At 39.1% G+C, this 25684-nt stretch overlaps 1 protein-coding gene across 1 annotated transcript in view; it reads left to right on the top strand.

Moving 5' to 3' along the window:
* The window catches only part of MRC1 (mannose receptor C-type 1), a 99236-nt gene extending 76981 nt beyond the window's left edge, over window positions 1-22255 (top strand). The window contains exons 22-30 of the mRNA XM_058681785.1: window positions 1773-1939; window positions 4800-4902; window positions 8948-9180; window positions 11559-11724; window positions 12699-12848; window positions 17902-18015; window positions 18699-18863; window positions 20098-20139; window positions 21285-22255. Of these exons, the coding sequence (XP_058537768.1) occupies window positions 1773-1939; window positions 4800-4902; window positions 8948-9180; window positions 11559-11724; window positions 12699-12848; window positions 17902-18015; window positions 18699-18863; window positions 20098-20139; window positions 21285-21535 (1391 nt within the window). The 3' untranslated portion in view covers window positions 21536-22255. The remainder of the gene's footprint in view (window positions 1-1772; window positions 1940-4799; window positions 4903-8947; window positions 9181-11558; window positions 11725-12698; window positions 12849-17901; window positions 18016-18698; window positions 18864-20097; window positions 20140-21284) is intronic.
* Window positions 22256-25684: the final 3429 nt, after the last annotated feature.

The following is a 25684-nucleotide window of genomic DNA, read 5'->3' as shown; positions in this document are numbered from 1 at the left end:
GGAACCCAAATGGCACTCTCTCAAATGTTTACCTTATTCCATAAAGGCTGTCGTGTGCTCTCTTGGAACATATTACCATATTATACGATAAATCAACCAGGGTTTCGCTGAGAACCTTTGTCAAGTGCAGCAACTTTCCAGACACGGAAAGAAAAGGGTCAAACCATAGCACACAATAAAAACATTTTAAGAATATAATATTCATATTTCTCTAACCGGCCTACCACATTTTGGGCTTAGCTACCCGGCGGAGAAACACAATAATTGACTTCTTCTCTTAACCACAAAGTGCTGATTCCTGGCATAACAGAATTAGAACCTGGGTAATAGAGACGTGCAGAAGGAAACAATTTTCAGATAAAATAACATTATTCCTGGCAAAGCAAGCACACGTTGTTGAATTCTTATTTGTGGTTGTTGGCAGAAAAAGAAGTCAGGGCTAAAACACTGGCAGGTAGTTAGTTCTTTTCCACATTATTTCAAGTTGGGGTTGGGAAAGGTTATGATCTTGTTTAGAAAATAAAATAAAACCAAAGTAAATACCTTGCCATGCTCTCTTCTCTCTCTGAAAAATGTTGGAAGAAAAAAAAATTTTTTTTTTTTTACCTTTAGTTGAGAAATAAGCAAAAATCTCTGAGCTGAGTACTCACTGCCTCTGCTACTCAGCAGAATAACCATGGAGTAGTAGCCCTTCCATGGAATTACTTGTTCATGAATAAACAGATCATTGAGTCTCTTTGGGCTTCTCTCTATTTTGCATTTTTTAGTAAAACCCCAGTGCACAGTGAGTCAGTATCCTCTTTGCATTCAGGAGTCGTGTTCAAGCGTAAGGGTGTGGAAATTGTTCTGGAGAGTCGGTGTTCATCCACCTGGGCAACCACAACTCCTGGCTGGGAGGTTGCTAGCTGTGGAAGGTGGCCACGTGGTGTGGGAGGCGTGAGGAAGGGCAAGTGGACAGGGGTTGGGGCACCTGTGCCTTTCAGCCTTTTCCAGCTTCTGAATATTTGCCCCCATCCTCTCTCACTGCCACAGAATTGGCAAAGAAGCAAAAGGCCACATTTGTTCTTCGTTCTCTGAATTGTTCTAGATCTTCTCTCCTAATGACGTGAGCGCTTAGCATTCAGTTACCCCCCTGGGTCCAAGCACACTTACTGGATGGCCCCTGACCCCTAGCAGTTGCTGCCCAGAAGGAGTTTCAATTGGGTAGCTCTTTGGGCTCGGAAACCCAAAGTAGCGAGAATTTGACAGCCTAACGCTTCTCGTTTTGACAAGTAGTTTTCATTTTCAGAAATTTTCTGGATTAAGAGCTCTCTTTGCCCCCTAGTTATTATAATTAGATCATCTTATTTTAAAAAATCACGACACCCGATAACTCATAAGATGACTATGTATGAATTAGAAACAATACCTCTTCCTGCAGAAGGCAGGCAGTCACCCCCAGATCGGGGTGTATGAAACGGAAAGCAGTGCATGGGATGGGCTTGAGCCACCCTTTCCTCACTGCCATTGGGCGGGGCACAGCCCGGACAGCTATCTGCCCTGGCCCGGAGAAGAACCTAGACCCGTATGACGCAAAACTTGCCAAAGTACAAAACTGAAATGATAAAGTGATTTTAAGGTTAGACTGTGTTTGTTTTCATGGTAAGTACTTTTAAATAATAAAGATGTTAATCATGGATTCAGTATTTTAAAATTCTGTATTTTGAATACTTTCCATATGTTGAGTATTTCCCCCCCAGGTTTTAAAGTATCTTGTGCAACTTTTCTTTCAGCATTTCTCACCTATCACATGAAGGACTCCAAGTTTAATGCCTGGACTGGGCTGAATGATGTGAATTCAGAGCACACGTTCCTGTGGACGGATGGTCGAGGAGTTCATTATACAAACTGGGGGAAAGGTTACCCTGGTGGGAGAAGGAGCAGTCTGTCCTACGAAGATGTAAATATCCATTTCAGGTCACCTCTCTGTATACCGTCAGCCTGCTTCATCATATTAGTGATGAGTCTTCTTTGAAAATCTACCAGAGTTCTCCCTGATCTGGTTCATTCTTGCAGTTTTTAAGTGTTTCAGACTGAGCCAGCCTTGAGAGAAGGAGTATAAATTCAATTCAGAACTCTTCAGCTCATGGGGATCCCAAGGGATGGCCAAGCCGGCTCCACTCTGGGTCTCTGTTGTAGTCATGATGTGCACTTGAGCCCAGAGTTATCAACTTTATTTGTACCAGCTGCTTGTAAATTCTTGATGCTTGTAGTGTTGAGGGTTTATGCCCAGGACCTACTACTACTAAAGATCCCATCCTCATCATTATCATGACTGAGCTGCCATTTGTAGAGTGCTTGCTATGTGCCAAACAGTGCCCTGGGTGCTCTTGTACGTTAACCTAAGAGACAGATGATTGTTTCTTTATTTTAGTGCTTTTAATCTTGTATCACTGAATAGTCAACTGGTCAATATTAAACAGCACACTAGGCATTGAGAAAAACATGAACAAAAGACTTTTTTCTTACCTTAAAGAAGCTTACACTTATGTTAGACCTCAAGTCTTTTTTTTTTTTAATTTTTTTTTAACATTTCATTTTTGAGGGACAGAGACAGATCACGAGTGGGGGAGGGGCAGAAAGCACGGGAGACCCAGAATCCGAAGCAGGCTCCAGGCTCTGAGCTGTCAGCACAGAGCCCGACGCGGGGCTCCAACCACGAACCGTGGGGTCATGACCTGAGCCGAAGTCAGATGCTTAACTGACTGAGCCACCCAGGTGCCCCTTAGACCATAAGTCTTATATGGGAAAGAAGATAGTAAGGAATGCAAGTGTATAATGTCAGGATCCCTTATAAAGCCCTGTGTAGTTAGCAGGAAAGAACTTACTATGGGACGGAGTGATCTAATCAGTAAACACTTACATAGGGAGACTTTCATTTGATGCAGAGAAGGAGCATGAGAAAGAATCAGTGAGGGCTCTTTTCCTTAAGAGGTTTGAGAGAATGATCCAGAAATTAGGTGAGGGTTGGGGAAGGCCATGCTAAGTGAGTGAAGCAAGTTAACTCTTCAAGAAAAAGGCACCACGTGGGTTTGGGTAGGAGTAAATAGCTCTGGTAGAGCAGGGCTTTTATACAGAAAAAAAGTAGGAGAAAACTTTGAAATGTTGAAAGCAGAATTTAGAGAAATTTAAATGCCCCGGAATGAGTTTGGCTTTGTCAGACAGGCAGCAAGAAAAGGTTAGAGGAGAAACATGATCTGATCGAAATGGTGTGTTTGTGATTATTAATTTGGTAGCTCTGTGTAGGGTACCTAGTGATTTTCTGTGCAGAAATTCCTTGAATCTTCATTTACATACATGAGGGCTAAAAACTTACTGGAGAAGATGAAGCAGAATAGAGTGATAGGGGATTTGCTGGGAACAATTTCTGGATGAGACGTGAATTTTGTGTAAAGCACACACACACACACAAATCATTACGGCCCAAGTTTCTTTTTTTGTCCTGGGAACCTAAAGACAAGCAGAAACAACAAAAACAAAATTTGTAATCTCACCACCCAGGAAAAAACACTGTTCATCTTTCGTCGAATTTGTTTCTAGACGTTTTCTGAGCGCAAAATATAAAGTCGATAGCGCGAAAATGGAATCAAAACACACAGACTGTGTTGTTACAATTTCAGGAACTTGAGAGGATTAAATACAGTGTGATCGAGAGGGTGGGAGAGAACTCTTCGTGTGCATTTTGTGGCGGAAACATGCTTGCTGTGTCCAGGCTTTCTGGAGCAGAGCACAGGCTGTAAGCCAGGGTAAGAAAGACAAGAAGAGCTAAGGAGGAAGATGGGGATGATAATGATGGCCCATCTACGTGTTGGACGGGGAGTTCCTGGGAGTTGAAGCTCGTTATTCGAACTGACAGATTCAAGAAGCCCAACATGTGATAAGTCAAAATCTTCATCTGACATGGGATGAAAACTTTGGCAGGTGCAGATTTCATGACTTTATGACTTGCTTTGGCTCATAGACCATCCTATGGAAGCTAGATAGTGGAAACATATCCACAACACAGAATAGAGAACTCTTTCCAGCCTGGCGTACTTCCCTGTAAGATCGCAAATAAGATGTGAAACTTTCTAGCTCTACCCCGGCAATTTGTTCTGAATCCATAATGATGCTTTTATAAATTAAATTAGCAAATGAAAAATATAGATTATACTTATTATTTCCCTTTAACAGCAGGACACCTATTCTGGGGGTTGAATCAGGGGAATTTATGTGGAGAAGATACTGTATTCTCCTAACATTTGGTTGCTAAATTTTGATAGAGATTAATAGAATTTCTGATAGCAAAATTTCTCAGACCTGTCTCTAAACTTACCCTAATCTACCGGGTTGTTAATTGAAAACAGCAAGAGTTCACTGTGAGAGATCCAGGTAGAAAGTGCAAGCAGGTGCATGGAAAGTAAGGAGCAATTGAACATACGGTAAATGAAATAGGGTGATGAAGGGGTGCCTGGGTGGCTCAGTCGGTTAAGCGTCTGACTTCAGCTCAGGTCATGATCTCACGGCTTGTGGGTTCGAGCCCCGCATCGGGCTCTGTGCTGATGGCTCAGAGCCTGGAGCTGCTTTGGATTCTGTGTCTCCCCTGTCTCTGTCCTCCCCCCCCCCCCAAATAAATAATGAAACATAAAAAAATATATTAAAAAATAGGATGATTAAATTTGGAGGTTAGGAATAATGGATTTTTTTGGCTCATTAATGAATTGATTTAACAATTACTGCTTCACACTCCTTTTTTTCCCCCTTTCTCCATAAATGTACAGGCTGACTGTGTTGTTATTATTGGTGGGAAATCAAGGGATGCAGGAAAATGGATGGATGACACGTGTGACAGTAGGCGGGGCTACATATGCCAAACACTTCCTGGTAAGTTCTACCAAACCTCGCCTGCCCATGAGAGCTGGGGTTATTTAATATTTCTTATAAAATATTAAACCTTGAAAATATTAAAATTGAGAACCTTCTTCTCAATTTTACTGTGAACACTAGACTGCTCTAAAAACATAAAATTTTAGGGGCGCCTGGGTGGCGCAGTCGGTTAAGCGTCCGACTTCAGCCAGGTCACGTTCTCGCGGTCCGTGAGTTCGAGCCCCGCGTCAGGCTCTGGGCTGATGGCTCGGAGCCTGGAGCCTGTTTCCGATTCTGTGTCTCCCTCTCTCTGCACCTCCCCCGTTCATGCTCTGTCTCTCTCTGTCCCAAAAATAAATAAAAAACGTTGAAAAAAAAAATAAATAAATAAAAACATAAAATTTTATTTAAAGAATAAATAAATTTATAATACATAAATAAATAAATAAATAAATTTATTTAAAATTTATTTAAAGAATGGCACCTTGACAGGTTTGTTTCTCACCTCAATCCATGGATGCCAGTGACAGATGAAAAGGGTGGCGTTTTCTATAAACTATTCATGAGTGTACCCCTGCATCCATCTGAAAAGTTTTATGCAGATTACACTTGGAGTTGGAACTTTTTCAAACTTCGTTAGAACTTTAGGGTATTTGCCTCCCTGTGCCTTTTTAAAAATGTCACAGTAAGAATACCTCAGTCGTGCTTGCATAATTTGAGAACCATTGACACAGAATATCATATATGCCTCCTTGGTTCTATATTCTCTGCCTTTAAAAATGTAGATCTCGGGGTGCCTGGGTGGCTCAGTCGGTTAAGCATCCGACTTCGGCTCAGGTCATGATCTCGCGGTCCGTGAGTTCGAGCCCCGCATTGGGCTCTGTGCTGACAGCTCAGAGCCTGAAGCCTGCTTCGGATTCTGTGTCTCCCTCTGTCTGACCCTCCCCCGTTCATGCTCTGTCTCTCTCTATCTCAAAAATAAATAAACGTTAAAAAAATTTTTTTTAAAAATGTAGATCTCAAGGTGCCTGGGTGGCTTCCTTGGTTAAGTGGCTGACTCTTGGCTTGGCTCAGGTCATGATTTCATGGTTCATGAGATCGAGCCCCATGTCAGGCTCTGCACTGAAAGCACACAGTCTGCCAGTCTGCTTGGGATTCTCTCTCTCTTTTTCTCTCCGTCCCCCCGCTACTCATGCTTGCTTACTCTCGCGTGTGCTCTCTCTCTCATTCTCAAAATAAATAAAAGAAACTTTAAAGAAACATAGATCTCTCTCTTTTTAAAGCTGTAATTTTTACGGAATCTCTACACTGAACGTGGGGCTCAAACTCACACCCCCAAGATCAAGAGTTAATTCATTACGAACTGAGCCATCCAGGAGCCCCTAAAAATGTAGATATCTGCTTTGCGTGTCATTGTTTATCCTAGGAAGCCCTACTATCATTTAATGAAAATAAAACAGAAAATGTACATATGTACTGAGAATCAGGATGATGGTTGTATGCACTTTATGGCTGTTTCCAGTGAAACAAGAATACATTTACCTAGCTCCACAGAAAGAGGACCAACAATGCAAGGTGGTTGAGAGATGAGGGAGGGGATAGCGTGGGCTGCTATCCTCCTAAGAACAATTCTTAGAGTTTGAATTAGAAGGTGTTTGTTCTCCTACATCAAATGGATTTTTCCACACTTTCTGGGGGATCAGGGAACTCAGACCAGCTCATGGCAATGAGTGAAAATCACTTAAGATATTTTCAGATGACTGGCAAGTACCGCGGGAATCCTAAGCGTTCATTAATTCAGGAGCTTTTCTCTCTCCGCTGTGTCTTATGGCACCAGAATCTTGGGCCACGAGAAATGCCAAACATGCGATCTGTGTCTGTGTGTCAAGGAAAGGAGGGACTGTCCTTCCAGGAGTGAATGACGGTTTACAAGCTTTTTAACAATCTTTTTCTTCTTCTTACAAGCATAAGTGATAGACTATTTGCCCCCAATAGAAACTTATTAAAAAATAGATAATATTTATAATCCTATTCACATATAGAGTCATGTTTTTATGCATATGTATATTCATATATATGAGCCAAAACCCACTGTTTTAAAAAACACATAGCACCTGTTCTTTGTTGACATTTAGAAAATGCAGAAAGGCAAAAAGAAGGGAAAAAAATTCCTCACAGTCCAACCACCTAAAAATAACCTCTCAATATTTTAGTTTTCCCTTATAATTGTTTTATGACTGTTTTCATAAACAAGTTGGACAGATGAGCTGTTTCCTAGCTGCATACAGTCTGCCACGAAACGGTTTTTTTCAGCTTGCCCTCGAGCCTCATTTGCCACTTTTAGCGGTCCTACAATTTTCTGGTGCTGTGAAGACAAACCCAGACCTCCCCAAGCTGGGAAACAGTAAGATTGTTCAGTCTCTACTGGCTGTACCATTGGAGGGTGCTGGCCTGGGTCGCTTGGTTTAAGGATATTCTTTTACCAACACAAGGTGGCAGCAACAGCAGAAGAAAGGGGAAACTGCCCTTGCTGATACAAAGTTGTCACCATACCAGGCGTAATCAAAAGAACGTTCGGCATTTGTATAGCGACGGGACAAGACAGATGGTGGATTAGGTTGGTATACAGAGGAACACATCTGAGATTTAGCCAAGACAAAACTGGCAGGCAAGGACATCTAGAACCCTAGGCCAGGGGTTGACAAATTTTTGCTTTCTGGAAAGAGACAGATTGTAAATATTTTAGGCTGTAAATATACATTCTCTGTTGCTAGCATTCCGCCATGATATTGGGTGATCATAAACAACATGTAAACAAATGAACATAACTGCGTTCCAATAAAACTTTATTTGTGGATACAAATCTGAATTTCATATAATGTCTACATGTCACAAAATATTCTTCGATTTTTTTTTTTTTTTTAATTTGTCAGCCATTTAAAAATCATTCTTAGCTCCTGGGCTACAGAAACAGACAACAGGCTGACATTTGCTAACCTCTAACTCTAGGGCATCTGTTAAGGGACACAGAAAGAAGCTCTTTGAGGGGGGTCTATACAGTAAGTGGCACAAAGGATAGATTGGCCTACAACAGCAATTAGAAATCCATGCTGGGAAGGGCCCCTGGGTGGCTCAGTCAGTTAAGCATCTGACTCTCGATTTTGGCTCAGGTTGTTATCTCATGGTTCATAGGGTTGAGCCCTCTGTCCAGCTCTGTGCCTACAGCTCAGAGCCTGCTTGGGATTCTCCGTCTCCCTCTCTCTCTGCCTCTCTCCTGCTCTCTCCTTCTGTCTCAAAAATAAATAAACATTAAAAACAACAACAACATTTAGAAATCCATGCTGGAAGACTGAGGAAAAAGCTTCAGAAAGCCAGAGTGACTGTGGCTTAGAAGAACTCCAGCCACTGAGTCAGTTTGGTCAAGGCGTGGGGGTGCCTGGGTGAAGGGCGTAGGCAATCATCAGTGGGGATGAAGCATGATGGTGTGATAGGGGTTAAATGAACCCGGGACTAGTATCTGGCTTCGTGCCAGAACTTAAATCAGTCTCTTGAAGGTGCCTTACTAACAGGTGGAGCCAAATAGACACAAATAGATGCAAATTCATGGATAGGGTGGGACAGATGGAGGAGGGGAAGGAAGACTGTTGGTGACCTTGAAATTTGACCAAGATGGTAAAGTAAAAATTAGTAATGACAGGACAATAGATACTCTTTAATTTATGGGATTAAACTGTGTCATTTCTTCTGCTCAGATTCTACATATCGTTGAATTTACGAGCCCTTTTTTTTTTTTAATTTAGAAACTTGATTACATATCTATATTAATGATCTGGATGCAGTTTGGAAATTATTTAAGTTAACCAGGCATACTGATTAAAAATCAGAGCTTTGGTTTTTGGTGTGAAATGGCTTAGGAAATATTTTTAACACCTGATGGTTTGGATTTATGCTATTCTGATTATTTTTATAATGGAATGAGATATGGTAGTAGATACAGTATATCATTGACACTCTAAATGATGCTTATTGATAATGCTAATGAAAGATAATCTTTTTCTTCCAGACTCTTCCTTTCCTAGTTCTCCAACAACAATTCCAACAGATGGCTTTATTAAATATGGTGAAAATAACTATTCACTCATGAAATTAAAGTTACAGTGGCAAGAGGCGGAAAATTATTGCAAGCTCCACACTTCCCTTATTGCTAGCATTCTGGACCCCTATAGTAATGCATTTGCATTTATGCAAATACAAAAAGTTAACGAACCCGTGTGGATCGCCCTGAACAGTAACTTGGTAAGATGCTGGAAACATGCGCGACTCGACATGATTTATAAATTGTGATGAAACAGGATTCTCTTTCTGTTCATTCTGCTGAGCACTCATTAAATGTAAGACACTGTGCTGGGCAATGTGAATGATACTAACATAAACTAGACCTCATCTTTTAAGGATCCAGTGCCTTCAGGGATCTAGCAAGCTAGTGATATATGTCAGAGATCAAATTAAATTTACATAACTTAGATTAACTTTCACACTGCTTTTGAATATTAAAATTAGATTCTGCAGCTCAACACTCTCAGGTATTAACTTATTTCTCTCTAGAGTGTCACAATTACAGCTCTACCATGGGAATCAAGAAAGCCGATCAGGGGCATGGTTCCTGGGTAATGAGGATACGTTTTATTTTTTTTTTGTGGCCAGTCATTCTAGAGTTGTGAGTCCTGAAGTTGTGAAGCTTCTGTCCCTGTGCGAAGAACGTCACTGCAGTCGTTTCTTTTATTCCATAATAGAAAAAGGCAGGTTGCCAGTGGCAGAGAATTGGGGTGGGGGACACAGAACTAAGAGTGGTGATGGAGTTGCTAAAATATTCCTAAAATGAGTCTTCCCTGATGCCCTCTGATGCATCTGTCTTTTTTTTTTTTAATGTTTATTTTTGAGAGAGAGAGAGAAAGAGAGAGATACAGAGCACAAGTTGGGGAGGGGCAGAGAGAGAGGGAGACATAGAATCTGAAGCAGGCTCCAGGCTCTGAGCCATCAGCACAGAGCCCGATGCGGAGCTCGAACCCACGAACTATGAGATCATGACCTGAGCCGAAGTCAGACGCTCACCCGACTGAGCCACCCAGGTGCCCCTGTGATCCGTCTATCTTCATCCATTTAGCTAGTCAACCAGCAAACTTCCTAGTAGAAGAAATAGAAATGTCAACACGTTACTAGGAGACAAAACCAGAATGTTAAAGAGAGGTATCTAACAGTGCTGCAAGAGAGAAAAGGGATCAGTCGAGTCAGGGGAGAGGGCCAAGCAGTTTTCTCTGAGAAAGCGGACTTTTTTGATGTGGCCTGGGACGGTGGAACATGAGGAAGGGAGTACCAGGAAGAGAGAAATGGACGGAAAGAGATAAAACTGGAAAGTAGGTTGGCGTCAGATTTTATAGATTTCCTAATTCTGTGCTACAGAGATCAAAATATACACTTCATGCGAAGAGTATTTCCTAAGTAGGGAAGTGAATACTTAAAAGTAAGTAGTTCCATGCTGATTTCTGTGAGTAAACTTAGGCAAAACATTTTTATGTCTGTGTTGACTCTGTTTTTTAGTAATTAATTTGCTTGTTAGTTCACTCATTCCCTTCTTACGCACAGGGTCACAATTCTTTCATGAGTTTAACATAAGGTTTTATTATTTTTAGAAAGATTAAGTAGCTTTTCCACTATACCGACATTTATAACGAAAACGGTACTATTATATTCCTTACATCTATAGAATTAAGGACAACGTAAGCATTATTTGATTAAATGTGGTAGAATACTACAAAATTCCAACTTGAGGTAATACATGGTTTTGATTTTGTCATTAAATCTTTGGTAATTGGCTTGGGAAATTAAATAATGCAGTTAAAATGGGACCCATGGTTCGGTTTCAGAATTCATTTATTTCATTAATATTATATATATCATCTGTTGTTAGACATTACCTGTCAGATCTTTTAGACTGGTCAAAGGATATTATTGATAAGGACTGTTTTTGATGTGGTTAATTAATTTACATGTGATCATAAATTTTGTTCCACTAAATTCAGTAAGAAGTTAAGTGTGCAAGTTGAAAAGAACAATCTGCTTTTTAAAAAATACCCAGAAGTATTTGTTATAGCTGAAAGACCATCTTCCTGGAAAGCGTGGCACCTAGGCTCCTCTGTTATCTGTCAGATCTTGCCTAAGTCATTTGTCACGTGTGCTTTTTCAACAGCTGAACATTGAGGCGATTAGAAGAGATTAGTGCTTCTCTCCAAGGTCTACAAATTCAATGAAAATTACTTAGTTTTATTGTCATTTTAGTGTTGATGTAATAAATATTTTATTGGTCCTGAAGACAAAATTTGTATTTCACCCTGAAAACCTGCAAATAAAACATTTCATAGAATAAGACATAGGTTTTTAAGTCAGTGTTTTTCAAATTAGCTTTCAAGGATGTATTTATGGGGAACTCCAAGAGTCCCTCTAAAAGAAAGGGCTCTCTCTACTGAATTGCAGTTGGTAGGAACGATTTATTCCCAAATGTTGAAGATTGTTTGTCAAATCACAGTCTAAAATATACTTTTACTTCTCACTTGGTTCTTTCGGTGTTTTCTAAATGAAGCAAGACCGCACGTTAATTGTTGTTTTCGTCTTTGCAGACCAATAATGAGTACGCTTGGACTGATAAATGGAGGATGAGGTACACTAACTGGGCTGCTGATGAGCCCAGACTGAAATCAGCATGTGTTTACATGGATCTCGATGGCTCCTGGAAGACAGCATATTGCAATGAAAGTTTTTATTTTCTCTGCAAAAGATCGGATGGTAATTGAATACACAAAAACAATCAAGGGATTTGAAATTTCCTCAATAAGTGAATACACATGACTTTTGACATTATTAAACAGTAACGTCTCCTGGTTAACTTAATAAAATAATAAGGGGCACCTGGCTGGCTCAGTCGGCTAAGCATTGGCTCTTGGATGTGGCTCAGGTCATGATCCCAAGGCTTCATGGGTTCAAGCCCCACATTGGGCTCTGTGCTGGCCGTGTGGAGCCTGCTTGGGATTCTCTGTCCCTCTCTCTCTCTCTCTTTTTGCCCCTCCCTGACTCTCGCTGTGTCTGTCTCTCTCAAAGTAAAGAAATAAACCTTAAAAAAATAGCTTTAAAGAACAAGATAATAAAACATCTTCCTTCACATAACAGAAGACTAACTTGATAATAAGCAAATATACATAGATCCAAATAATGGGGACAGAAAATTTTCTTCATGGCTAGAGTTTATTTGCACTTTATAAACTTTTGAATTTTTATTTTTGAGATTATGTGATGCCAGATTTGTCAGGCAATTATGACTGGTTTTTATGTTGACAGCACATCTGTATCAATATAATTTTATCAGACTACATATCGATTAATGAGAGTCAGTGATATGAAGGTGATAATTTTCCTAGAATACAGTGAAGGGGGACTCCCTTTGCAAATTATTTTTTGGTAACTTTTTTTAGGAACTTAACACCTTCGTAAATATTTATAGATCTGCATTCTTCATTATGATGGCAATTGATTTCTATTCTACCAGAGTAGCGTCTACTGAAATACATTTAAAATGAAGAAAAGAAAAAGATACACTAAAAAGAACACCCAATAACAAAAATGGCGGATCCAAATGACTACCGTTAGAACTTTTTTAAAAAATGGTGATGGGTGATGAAATTTTCCTGAGCTGCTAATCTTTTATTCTACATAGTAGAGAAACTTCACGCTTCGCTTTGTTTTAAATGTCTTTTTATTAACAGAAATCCCTGCCACCGAACCTCCACAACTGCCTGGCAGGTGCCCAGAGTCTGAGCACACAGCATGGATTCCCTTCCATGGTCACTGCTACTATATCGAATCTTCATACACGAGAAACTGGGGCCAGGCTTCTCTGGAATGTCTCCGAATGGGTAGGTGCCACATTTACTGTAAGAAAAATTTCATAATCACCTAGTCCGGATTACCATGGTACTTAAAAACACTGTACATTAAAATCCTGTGGAATGTAAACACACCGGCTTATTCTTCTTGTTAATTTCTATTGTGACAGGATGGTCCACATCATGCATCCCCAATGTAATTTATAACATTACAGCCTCAAAATTTTAAAGAATTACAGTAGAAAAACAATCATTTGCTGAATAAGTCTTTCTCACTTTCTGCCCTAGTAGTCTTTTGTTCTGTAGTTTTTTTTTAATGTATATTTATTTATTTATTTTGAGAAAGAGAGGGGAGGGGCAGACAGCTTAGCATGGAGGCCAATGTGGGGCTTGATCCCACAACCACGAGATGGTGACCTGAGCTGAAATCAAGCATCAGATGCTTAACTGACCGAGTTACCCAGGCGTCCTGCTCTAATATTCTAAATTGTTAGGATTGTCATTCTGAGTTATCTAGAGTGTCGTGCATTGCCTTCTGACCTCCATGGTTTCTGTTGAGAAATCACTGTCGATTCTCGGGAGGATCTCTTGTACATGATGAGTCACTTCTCTCTTGCTGATTTTAAGAATCTCTATCTTTTGACAGTTTCTCGGGGGTGTGGATTTCCTTGCGGTTATCTTACTTGGAGCTCGGATAGATGTGGAGCTTGCTAGATGCATACGTTAATGTTTTTCATCAAATTTCAGAATTTTGGGGGCCATTATTCCTTCAAGTATTCTTTTTGCCCATTTCTCTTTATTTTCCTTCTTGGACATCCATTATGTATATTTTGATCTAACTGGTGACGTCCCACAAATCTCTGAGGCTCTGTAAATTTTTCTTATTTTTCCTCAATTATTCAGATGCGATAATTTCAACTTACCTATTTTCATGTTTTGTGGTTACTTCTTTTGATTAATCAAATCTGCTGTTAAGCTACTCTAGTGAATTTTTCCTTTCAATCATTATAATTTCCAACTCCAGAATTTTAAGAAATAATTTGTATCTCTCTCTTGATATCCTCTACTTAGTGAGACGTATCTCATACTCTTTTTTCATACTTTAGCCATGTTTTCCTTTAGTTCTTTAACATAGATGATTTGGTCTTTGGTAAGTCGAAGGTGTGACTTTCTCAGGAACAGTTGGTCAGACTCCTTGTCTTGCGTATGGGCCATACTTTCTTGTTTTTTTTGTTTTTTTGTTTTTTTGCATTTCCTGTGATGTTTTTTGTTGAAAATTAGACATTTTAAATAATATGATGTACAACTCTGGAAATAAGATTCTTTCCATTCCACAGAGTGTGTTGTTTTTGCTGTTTTTTTTTTCTTGTTCAGTGATTTTCCTTAACTATTTTTGTAAAGTTTATATTCTTTTTCATGTGTCATCATGGTAGTTACTGCTTAGTTAGTTCAGGGGGTCAGCTAATGACAGCTTCCACACTCATACAATAGTTGACAACTCTGCCTTAGTGGGGCACCTGGGTGGCTTATTTGGTTGAGCATCCGACTCTTGATTTTGGCTTGAGTCATGATCCCAGGGTCGTGGGATGGACTCCTGTGTCACTCAGCATGAAACCTGCTAAGGATTTTCTCTCCCTCCGCCCCTCTCCCCAAGTCAGCACACTCTGTCTCTAAAACAAACAAAAACCCCCAACAACTCTGCCTTAGTGCTCACTTCCTTCTTGCAGATCCTCAAGGTTAGCCAGAGTGAGAGCTTAGAAATCTCTCAGATTTTTTGTAAATATGCACATGTACACGCCCCAGTGCATGTCTGTGGCCTTGTCGATTCTCAAGAATGGATCAAAGCTTTTTGGAGCTCACTACGGACATCTTATTCCCGTTTTTCCTTTTAAGCTTTTGTTGTTGTTGTTGTTGCTGCTGCTGTTTTGTTATTCTTTTTTATTCAACTGTTATCCCTGCCTCAGGCACCTGTGATGTTAGATAATTGCATGAACACCTTCAGAGACAAGACCGTTTACATTTGGAAGAGCTCTGAATTGGGGCAAATAAAGCCAAAGCTTTGCAACTCAGACTTTCCAGGGAACTGTCAGAGAGATAAAATAATGGAAATTCTTTGAAGTGGGACTTCGCAAGAGCTCCACCGCAATTCTGATTATTCTAGTGGGTTCTAGGCTGTTAGTTTTCACTGTGATTTGGGAGCTGTCATTTTTAAGGTAAACAGAGAGCTGAGGGTAATGCAGTGAAATTAGAGCAAGTTAAAACATCATGAAGCTCACTCTTAACACAAAAACTGAATTTTTTAAGATAAGTATCGCTGGATTGTTACATGCTGCTTATTAATCTTTAGGGTTCCAAAATTTGTCAGTGTTCTTACTGCTTTTGTAGAGGATTGCTGTGGATACTTACTGTCTCTCTCTCTCTCTCTCTCTCTCAAAAATAAATAAGTGTTTAAAAATAAATACATACATACATAAATACATAAATAATGACATTTTGAAATTGCAATGAAGATGGAGAAAGTTTGTTTCCAATTTTAGAGGACTGCGTTTTCCTGTAAATAAAATGAATGACTTTCACTTACCAAAATATGTCATAAATATTTCGAAATGGTTATCATCCCTGAAATATATTAAACCATGGAATATGGTGAAATAAAAACACTAATCAAGGGGATAATCCAGGACCCAGTAACATGGGATGCAGGCACACGGCTAAGTGTAGGTTTTTGAGATCCAGAAGGCCTGGATCGTGCCATGACCCTACCCTCTCCTATCTTCGGGATCTTGACAAATTACTTACCTTCTGTACTTTTGGTTCCTTATCTATAAAGAGGGGGTAGTGCTCATTTGATACGGTTGTTGTAAAAGTTTAGGGAGATCATACTGGTAAAGCACAAAGCAAAATGTCTGGCATGGAGTACTTAAAATATATTAGTGGTTATTATTAGAAAGCTATAGTATTTTACTATAAACTCTAATGCTGACGCTGAATCAACCCTAATGTAGTGTAAGGTGTTGGTGCCATAGTAATCTAACCAGTCTGTCAGTTTCCTATCTCATTTTACTTTCTACGATCCCATACCTAGAGGATCACTACTCCTCTAGGGCACTGCATCATTCTGCTGCCTGAAAAAAACCCCAAGTGTTCTTTATCACTACCCTAAATACCAATCTCTTGCCATCTGCAGTGAGGCCCAACCCAAGTCTTTTTTCACCTGTGGGTCAGATTAGTCTGGCCAAACGGAGCCATCTATTAGCACTCTAGGCTCCTCGCAGTAGATAAATCTATCCATCCATCTATCCTTTGTCTAACTCCTCTCACCACAAACCAAACATGGGAGAGTCCGTGTATCTGTGCGCCATGTTCCTGAGTAAGCACTATGCTTCCCTCCCTGTCTTTTCTCTTATTCCTTCTCTTCTTGGAATGATTTTCTATTCTTTCTACTTGAAATCCTATGCTTCTTACAGCTTGAATTCTATTTTCCCATGTTCCACTTTAGTTGTTTCACCTAAAACAAGTCTTCGGTTTGACATGTCAGTTACATATCGTACTTATTTTCTCTTCTAATGCATCCGTCTACCTGTCTATAATGTCTCCTGAACCATAACCTTGTTGAGACACACTCTATGAAAACCTGAATAGACATTTTTTCCAAAGAAGACATGCAGATGGCCAGCAACACATGAAAAGATGCTCAACGGCACTCATCATTGTGGAAATAAAAATCAAAACCATAATGACATGGCGAATGGCCAAAACCTGTCAGAATGACCAAAATCAAAAAGAAAAGAAATAACAAGTGTTGGCAAAGATGTAGAGGAAAAGGAACCCGCACGTGCCGTTGGTGGGAATGCAAATAGCTACAGCCACTATGGATAACAGTATGGAAATTCCTTAAAAAATTAAAAATAGAAGTGCCATATCAACCAATAATTCCACTATTGGGTATTTACCCAGGGAAAACAAAAACACTACCTCAAAAAGATATATGCACCCTTATGTTGTTTGCAGCATTATTTATAATAATCAAGATGTGGAAGTGTCCAGTAGATGAGTGGATAAGGAGAATGTGGTACACACACACACACACATACACACACACACAGTGGAATATTTCACAGCCATAAGAAGGATGAGATTGTGCTTTTTTTGAGACAACATGGATGGACCTAGAGGGCATTTTGCCAAGTGAAATAATTTAAAGAAAGATAAATACCATATTATCCTATGCAGAAATGGGATAAAAAAAAAAAAGAATAAGTAAACAGCAGAATCAGAATTATCAATACAGAGAACAAACTGATGGCTGCCAGAGGGGAGGGAGGTAGAAGGTTGGGCAAAATGGGCGAAGGAGAGAGAGAGAGAGAGAGAGAGAGAGAGAGAGAGAGAGAGAGAGATACAGGCCTCCAGTTACGGACTAACAGCAGACAGACGTGACTGACAGAGTAAAATCAATAAGATTAGGCATTGGTGTTAGAAAGGGTGGAAGCTAGTGGGTTCGAGCCCCGCGTTGGGCTCTGGGCTGATGGCTCGGAGCCTGGAGCCTGTTTCAGATTCTGTGTCTCCCTCTCTCTCTGCCCCTTCCCCGTTCATGCTCTGTCTCTCTCTGTCCCAAAAATAAAGAAAGGGTGGAAGCCAAGAGTGATTCTCAGGTTCAGGCTCGAGCAAATGGGAAGATGATGACGCTACGTACCGACATGGAAACAGTTAAGGAGGAATAAGATTTCTAGGCAAGGATTTTATGAGTTTTGTTTTGCACACGTTGAGCTTGATGTGCCCCTGAAACATTAAAGCAGAGTTTTCAAAAAAAGAGAAAAGACGCATTGCCTTACTCATCTTCTCATGTCCTTCAGCAACTCATTCGGTGTTTGTAACGCACATGATGCTTAAACCATCATATTTGCAGAATGGAAACTGAAATTCTTAGAAGTCAAATGTCCGTTCTTTGAAATTCTGTCCCTTAAGTGGAGAAGTCGGGGTGATTTTTATTACTTCTAAGATCAATACTGTCATTACAAAAATATTTTTAGCTGCTTAACTATAGTTCCATCATTGTGTGTGTGTGTGTGTTTCTACGTTGCAGGCTCTTCTTTGGTTTCCATTGAAAGTGCTGCTGAGTCAAGTTTTCTGTCATATCGAGTTGAGCCACTTCAAAGCAAAACCAATTTTTGGATAGGATTGTTCAGAAATGTCGAAGGTAATTTTTGCAGCATGATAATCACAGATATTTCACGGTGGTGTTTGCAAAACAAGTTTTCAGCTCCAGAAAGTTTTGCCTTAAATAATGATTAATTGGTGAAGAATTTGAAAATTCAAACTCATATTTTCACTTACGATAAGAACTGAAATTTTAAATGACTCACGTATTATGTATGCTATCTTGGAAGCTGCCAATTAAAAGAGTGTTTTCTGTAGCTAAGTTAATTTAAGAAGCTTTAAAAAGCATTTTCTATTTTCAGAAAAAAATTAGGGGAGGATAAGTATACGTATTTGTACTAATTAGGAATAAATGTTCAACGAAAGCTGTATAAGAGACATATTCTTTTCAGGTTTTTTTCCCTATAATAATTGGTCATTATAATCTTGCAAACTAAAAGTCTGGTTGTAAACAACTATTGATTATAGTTTAAAATAATATGTGTAGAAATTTTGCACGAATAGGTAGAATTTATTTTAAGATGGGTGATTTGGGGGGCTGCGTAAGTGACCCAGTTGGTTAAGCGTCTGACTTTTGATCTCAGCTCAGGTCTTGATCTCAGGGTTGTGAGTTCAAGCCCCAGGTTGCACTCCCTGCATTGAAGCCTATTCGAAAAAAAACAGCAAAAAAAACCCAAAGGTGATTTTTAACTTCTGTTTTTATTGACTTAATTTGACAACCAGGAATGTGGATGTGGATAAACAACAATCCAGTTTCCTTTGTCAACTGGAACACAGGAGATCCTTCTGGTGAACGAAATGATTGTGTAGCTTTATCCGCAGCTTCTGGATTTTGGAATAATATTCACTGTTCTTCCTACAAGGGGTATATTTGTAAAAGACCAAAAAGTAAGTAAGAATGTTCCTTGTGGCCCATATATTCACAGGCCATCATTTCTTTTAAATATCAAGATGTCATGTGTGGGATTATAATGTGATTTTACATCCCTTGCAAGCCCTACCCCAGTGTAAGTGAAAAACCCACTCTGCCCTGGTGCTCAGCTATCCGCAGCTCTGAGTGAGCAGAGAGTAGCTTGCTCAGCTGACATAACAATGTTGGTATATCAGTGCATTTCTAATGGGATACCCACACAGAGGGACTGTCAAGTTGTAAGCGGTTTGGAGAGCCAGTTGACAAAGTCATCCCCACCAAGGGGATGGGGTCAAAGTTCCAGAGAGTTCTCAGAATTTGTTATAGAATAAATCATGGAAGACCAATGAAATCTCCTTCTGAGATTAAGTGGCAGACCCTGTGAAGACACAGTTTGGGGGAATTAATAGTGTGATATGCCCACGACGTGGTACTACCTAAACTTTAATATTTTCACGCCAGTCCACTTTATATAACATCCTTCCGAAGAGATAAAATTAATTAGGGAATCTATTTAAATAAATGAATTAGGTAAATTAACACTCTCTCCCCAATAGATCTTGTTATTTTGGAATTAGGTAGTTCCTCAGTCTTTTAAAACTCTGTTCTGAGACACCACACTCTTTGGTGCAGTGTTGAAATCTTAGTCTACTTTTCATTCCAAGACGCTGTGGTACCTTAGGCTTCAGTGGGCCAATTTCAAAAGATCTAGCCAAGAATACATGATTATTGGACAGATTGGATAGATTTTGAGGGTCAGTATCAGTGGCTCAAATGCAATTCACTGGATCGTATTTTCAGGATTTCCATTGTATTCAAACTCTCCCTACAGCTGTAGGATGCTGATATAGTATGTATCTATGTATGTATGTATCTATCTATATATCTAAATATATATAGATACATACATACATACATACATTCATACGCATAAGTCTTGTAGCCTCTATCATCTATCCTATATCGTATAAGTCTTGTAGCCTCTATCATCTATCCTATATCGTATATCGTATATATATTGTATCCTATCTATACATACATGTATCTATACGATACATCTATATCGTATCCTATCATATCGCATCATATCATATCACCATGAACAAAATATGGAGGACTCCATGTATCTGTGAGCCAAATAATACTCATTATCTACATGCAATTATTATGGGTTTTTATAAGTATTTAATTGATTTCTTATTTCACAAACAGTTGTTGATGCTGAACCTACTCATGCATTAATTACCACAAAAGGTAAGACCATTCATTATGAAATTTTAAGATCTGTATTAGTAATGTATCAATACAGTTTGCTTGTTTTAACAACTATGATAATCCCTTCCCACACCCTGTACTCTCAGTAGAATTGCTTGGGGGTACAATAACCTTTGTCATTATGTCATCAGCCTTCCTCGAATGATGCTCTAGAAAAGCAGGCCTTGGAGTCAGGTCGGGGTTTTTACCATAGATATTATTGAAGACATTGCTGTGTTGCAGAGTTACCTTTTGGAACCCATGGAGGAAATTTCTCTCGAATCTTTGTGGGTTTTTTTTTTTTTTTCATTTTTTTTAAAGCAACCTTTTAAATTTTAAGTTTATAGACAACCTGAATATTAAGGTTCTTTACAATTTTATAGACAACTGATTTATTTCGCTTATTGTGTTAGCAGCTAAAAAAAACTCAAAGTGAGATTTAGGGTTTGCCTGCCACCTCCTTATTAATCTTACGGGTGCTATTTGTTTAATTATACTCATGATTTCAAATTTCCACTATTCTGATTTTCTCTTTTCCCTATTTTTTCTTGCTTTTTAAATGTTTATTAATTTTTTTTAATGTTTATTTATTTTTGAGAGAGAGAGACAGACAGACGGAGCATGAGCAGGGGAGGGGCAGAGAGAGAGGGAGACAGAGAATCCGAAGCAGGCTCCAGGCTCTGAGCGGTCAGCACAGAGCCTGACGCGGGGCTCGAACTCACAAACCGTGAGATCATGACCTGAGCCGAAGTCGGACGCTCAACCGACTGAGCCACCCAGGTGCCCCTTTTCTTGCTTTTTAAAAATCATCATTATTATTGCTAGTCTATGTATCTTCGTATGATGTATTTGTCATCAGCCTTCAGTTATTTTCAAACAGTGATAAATATTTTAAAACATTGATTAAGAGACGAAATATCCTTGCAACTGAATACTAATATTAACGTTTAAAATAATCCTTCATGTTACCTGGACTCCTGTGTTCATGTCCTGCATTTCTCTCTGACAAATGTCAAAGAACATTTGAAATGAAAGAATATGTATTCTTTGTTTAGTTTTTCCAAAAAGAAAGTGGTATTGTTCTTCATAGCATTCTACCTTTGGCCTCCCTCCATCTTTATCCTGATGAGTTTGTTTATTTCCAGCTGACCCCAGGAAGATGGACCCTTCTAAACCAGCTTCCAACATGGCAGGAGTCGTGGTCATTGTGGTCCTCCTGATTGTAACAGGTGCTGGCCTCGCTGCGTATTTCTTTTACAAGAAGAGACGTGTGCACTTACCTCAAGAGAACACTTTTGAAAACACTCTCTATTTTAACAGTAGGTTGAGTCCAGGAACTAGCGATACAAAAGATCTTGTGGGCAACATCGAACAGAACGAACATGCAGGCATCTAGTCTCATAATGTGATTTTGATATATTTGAATTTCATAACATTATACTAAAATGTTAAGGTTCTTTAATTCAATGTGATTGTCTCCTTTACAATTAGTACTGTATTGCACTGGCCTGTCCTTTTCCTTTGCCTAATTGAAGAAATAATCGCTCATTTTCTAGTCTGGCAAGGTATCTTCGTGAAAGAGAGGTAATGATATTGATGACCACTTCTAAAAATATGTTAGGTGAACACACAACACCATAATGCCAACACATTTAAGCCTCACTTGTGTGTCGGTAGTGTCGACTGCCTGTGACAGAGTGATTAGAAGAACCCCAAACATCTAAGCTTCCTAAAATAGTTTAAGGTGCTCCCAAAGAAATGTTACCTATTGAATTATAATTCGGTAATTAGAAAACCATTTTGAAAATCAAGTACACGTAACTTGTTCTTTGTTGTTTCAGGTAGCATAAAAATTTAGTCACATTTTCCTTTTACCAATCCTGACTTTTACATCAGTTATTTAGAATTGCATTTGTACATGTGCAGAAAGAATGAGGCAGCTGAGAACCTGTTTTCCCCTAGCAGGGTTTTCAAGGCTGAATATTGCAAATGTGTTCTTTGTCCTGTTATATGTATATCAGGAATGCAAAGATGTGAAATAAAAATGTAAATTTGCATAACTGGGTGTACTTAGATAATGTGAAATAAACATCAAAGACAAGGTCTATTTATAATATATTTGTGTTTTGGTGATCTTGGTAAATGTAAATTTTCTTTTAAGTGTGACTTATTTATCTATTTTCTTTATACTGGTCTTTCCTCTGAAAATAAACAATTTATTACTAGATAAATTCTTTAAACTAGACCCTCCATGTGTTTGGAAAAGATGTGTTGCTAAAGCATTATGTACAAAATGAATTTTTTCTCATGGTGACTTACATAATTTCCCCAGATCTTCATCTATAACATTGATGCCACTCAGAAGTCCACAACCAAAGGCACTGTTACTGAGAATCAGATCTCTAAATATCTTTTTGTCACTTTAATAATTCCTTTTTGCCTTTAAAAATTTTACCTTAGGGTCACCTGGGTGGCTCAGCTGGTTGAGCATCCAACTCTTGATTGCAGCTCCTGTCATGATCCCAGGGTCATTGGATCGAGCCCCATGTCAGGCTCTATGCTGAGTATGGAGCCTCCTTGGGATTCTCAATCTCTCTCTCCTCCCCCCACCCCCCCATCTGCCCCTTCCTGGCTCTCACACACACACACACACACACACACACTCTCTCTCTCTCTCTCTCTCTCTCTCTCTCTCTTTCTAAAAAAGGAAAAAAGAAAAGAAAAGAAAAAATTTTTTCCTAAATAAAGCTTCACATGCATGGTGTAATACCTGGAGGTTTTGCATCTCACACAGGGACTACACTATCAGCCCATCCTTGCCTTTCTCAAGGGACTGCTCAACGGGCGGGAGCTCCTTACCTGGGGTCTCTGGATGGGACTCCTTGGATGCCATTAAGGGGTCTATGAACGTCCAAAAAATTGCATGCAAAGCATTGTACGAATTTGTGTTTGTGCCTTCTTTTTTTTTTTTTCTGGGAAGAAAATAGATTTTCAGGTAAGTCTGTAGTTCAAAAAAGATTAAGAAGCGGAACACTGGGTAGGGACAGGATGGACTTTCTAATACCCCAACTCAGATGAGTAACAGGTGGAAAGAAATAGGAAGTGAGAGGGAGGCAATTGTGGAAAAGGTTGCTGAGCACAAACAATTCCCTTTCATCCCTGAAACACGAGAAAACAAATTGCTTTTTCTTTCTTGTGAGAATGAACCATATTCAGTTTGAAGAAGTTCTAATGGAGATGATGGCTGTAGTGTCACAGCTGTGTGTAGTGAACTGTACTACAGAAATGCCTTTCCTAATATATATATAGTACATATATAAGCTATATATGTTAGTACACACATATATATATATATATATACATACATACATATATAAGCTGTATATGTTAGTGTGTGTATATATTAGTATATATATTAGGAATGTTATATATATTCCCCTAACATATAATATATATTCTCTCTATATAGTGCTATATATAGAAATGCTATATATATTTCTAATATATATACTAATATATTCCTAATATATATACTACATATTCTCTCTTTATATATATCCCTTTCCTAATACACATATTTGTATCTCTCAAGATACAAGAGAGCATTAGAAATGTTGAATAAGGAGGAATACCTAAGTGACCATGATTTAAAAATTGTTGACACAAGTCCTTTTCATTATAACTGAGAGCTGCATCTTCACAGAAAACATTTTGGGCTTCAAACATGTATCTCAGACTTAAATGTCTTACCTTTGCAAGAAATATTCCATAGTTGGCAGAGTGCTGAGCCTTATACGTCCCACTCACATTATCCCCTCAAACATAAATTGTTAGGTCATTTGTATCTACGCATGTATCCAAACACAATACTAAACTATCAAGGGTATTTTGGGGGTGGGGGTGAGAAATATAGAGGGGAGAAGAGTAGTTGTATGCAGCTTTGGTTTTGATTATTATAGTTGAGCTGTGCGTCTTAACCAGAAATTCTATCTGGCGGTAAATGGTTAAGTGTTCTCCTCGATGGCTTTGCACTTGCTTCAGGTTTGCATCAGCATCCAGCAGGTGGAAGATCCTTAAGGATATTGTTTTTCCCCAGTTGAGCTCATACCATGTGAATAGTCTGTAACTTGAACTCTAAAACTAAAGCTGAGATTTGTAGACACCAGGAGACTTTTAATTCACTTTTCCGTATTCGCTAGTGCATCTGTCTGAATATCTGCCCGTTCATCTGGCAGATATTTCTGGAGCATCTATTACATGTGCTAGGCATTGAGCTAACTCCTGGAGATTCAGATCTGGGTCAGGACCAGTGCCTGTTCACAAACGGAGGTGTAGACACAGATCATTTTACAGCGATGTGGGAATGTGCTATTAGAAATATGCCTAAGATGCTTTTTCAGCTTTATTGAGGTATAGTTGACATATAACATTGTGTAAGTTTAAGATGTACACCATAATAACTTGATATATGTATATATTGCAAAATGATGACTTCAAGGTTAGGTAGCACATCCAACCCCTCACATAATGACAATTTGAAATACACCGAAGATATTAATGGAACAGTGACGGACGCAGACGTGGTTTCAGCAGTGTGACAGCCAGGTTTCGTGGGCCTGAGGAGTTACCTTGGGTGGGGAGGGGCACTTCTGAAGAAAAATAATACAAAAAAGTAGTACAAAAGGGAAAAATCATTCAAAATGAGAAAAGAAGTCATGAGAAATTACAAATTTTTAAAAGTCGGCACGTACAACGAACATCATAAATTCAGGATAATTGTACTTTAGTTTTAATAATTAACTGCTGATCTACTTTGTGTTTGTTTTCTAGGATCTACCCCGAGAAAGTACTACAGACTGGTAGTTTAAACAGTGGAAGTTTGTTTTCTTTCAGAGTTCCTACAGCTTACAGTTCTGGATGCAGGAAGTCCAAGTTCACAGTCCTGGTGGGGTGGTTTTCTCTGATGCCTCTCTCTCTGGCTTGCAGATGGCTGGCACTCTACATGCAGGAGTCCCTGCTGTTTCTATGTGTGTCCTACCTCTTCTTATAAAGATACCAGCTACATTGGACTAGGTCACACCTTAAATACCTTATTTAAAAAAATTGTTTTTAATGTTTATTTGAGAGAGAGAGACAGAGTGTGAGCGAGGGAGGGTCAGAGAGAGAGGGAGACACAGAATCCAGACTCTGAGTTGTTCAGCAGAGCCTGAAGCCGGGCTTGAACCGACCAACCACAGGATCCAGACCTGAGCTGAAGTTGGATGCTTAACTGACTGGGCCACCCAGGTGCCCCAATAAAGACCTTATTTTTAACTTCATACCCTCCTTAAAGATCCTATCTCCAAATACAGTCATATTTTGAGGTCTTAGGGGTTAAGGCTTCAACATTTGAATTTGGTGGGGGTAGTGGGGACTTATTTTAGCCTATAACATTTTTTTTATTGTCCATTGTATTTTTCAGGGTTTTCCAGAGAAACAGAGCCAATAGGATATTCCTGTCTGTCTATCTATCTATCTATCTATCTATCCATCTATCACCTATCTA

Source organism: Neofelis nebulosa, chromosome 8 (assembly GCF_028018385.1).
Source record: "Neofelis nebulosa isolate mNeoNeb1 chromosome 8, mNeoNeb1.pri, whole genome shotgun sequence".
Taxonomy (NCBI): domain Eukaryota; kingdom Metazoa; phylum Chordata; class Mammalia; order Carnivora; family Felidae; genus Neofelis; species Neofelis nebulosa.
Note: the sequence above shows the minus strand (reverse complement) of the source record. Positions and strands in the feature narration are given on the sequence as shown.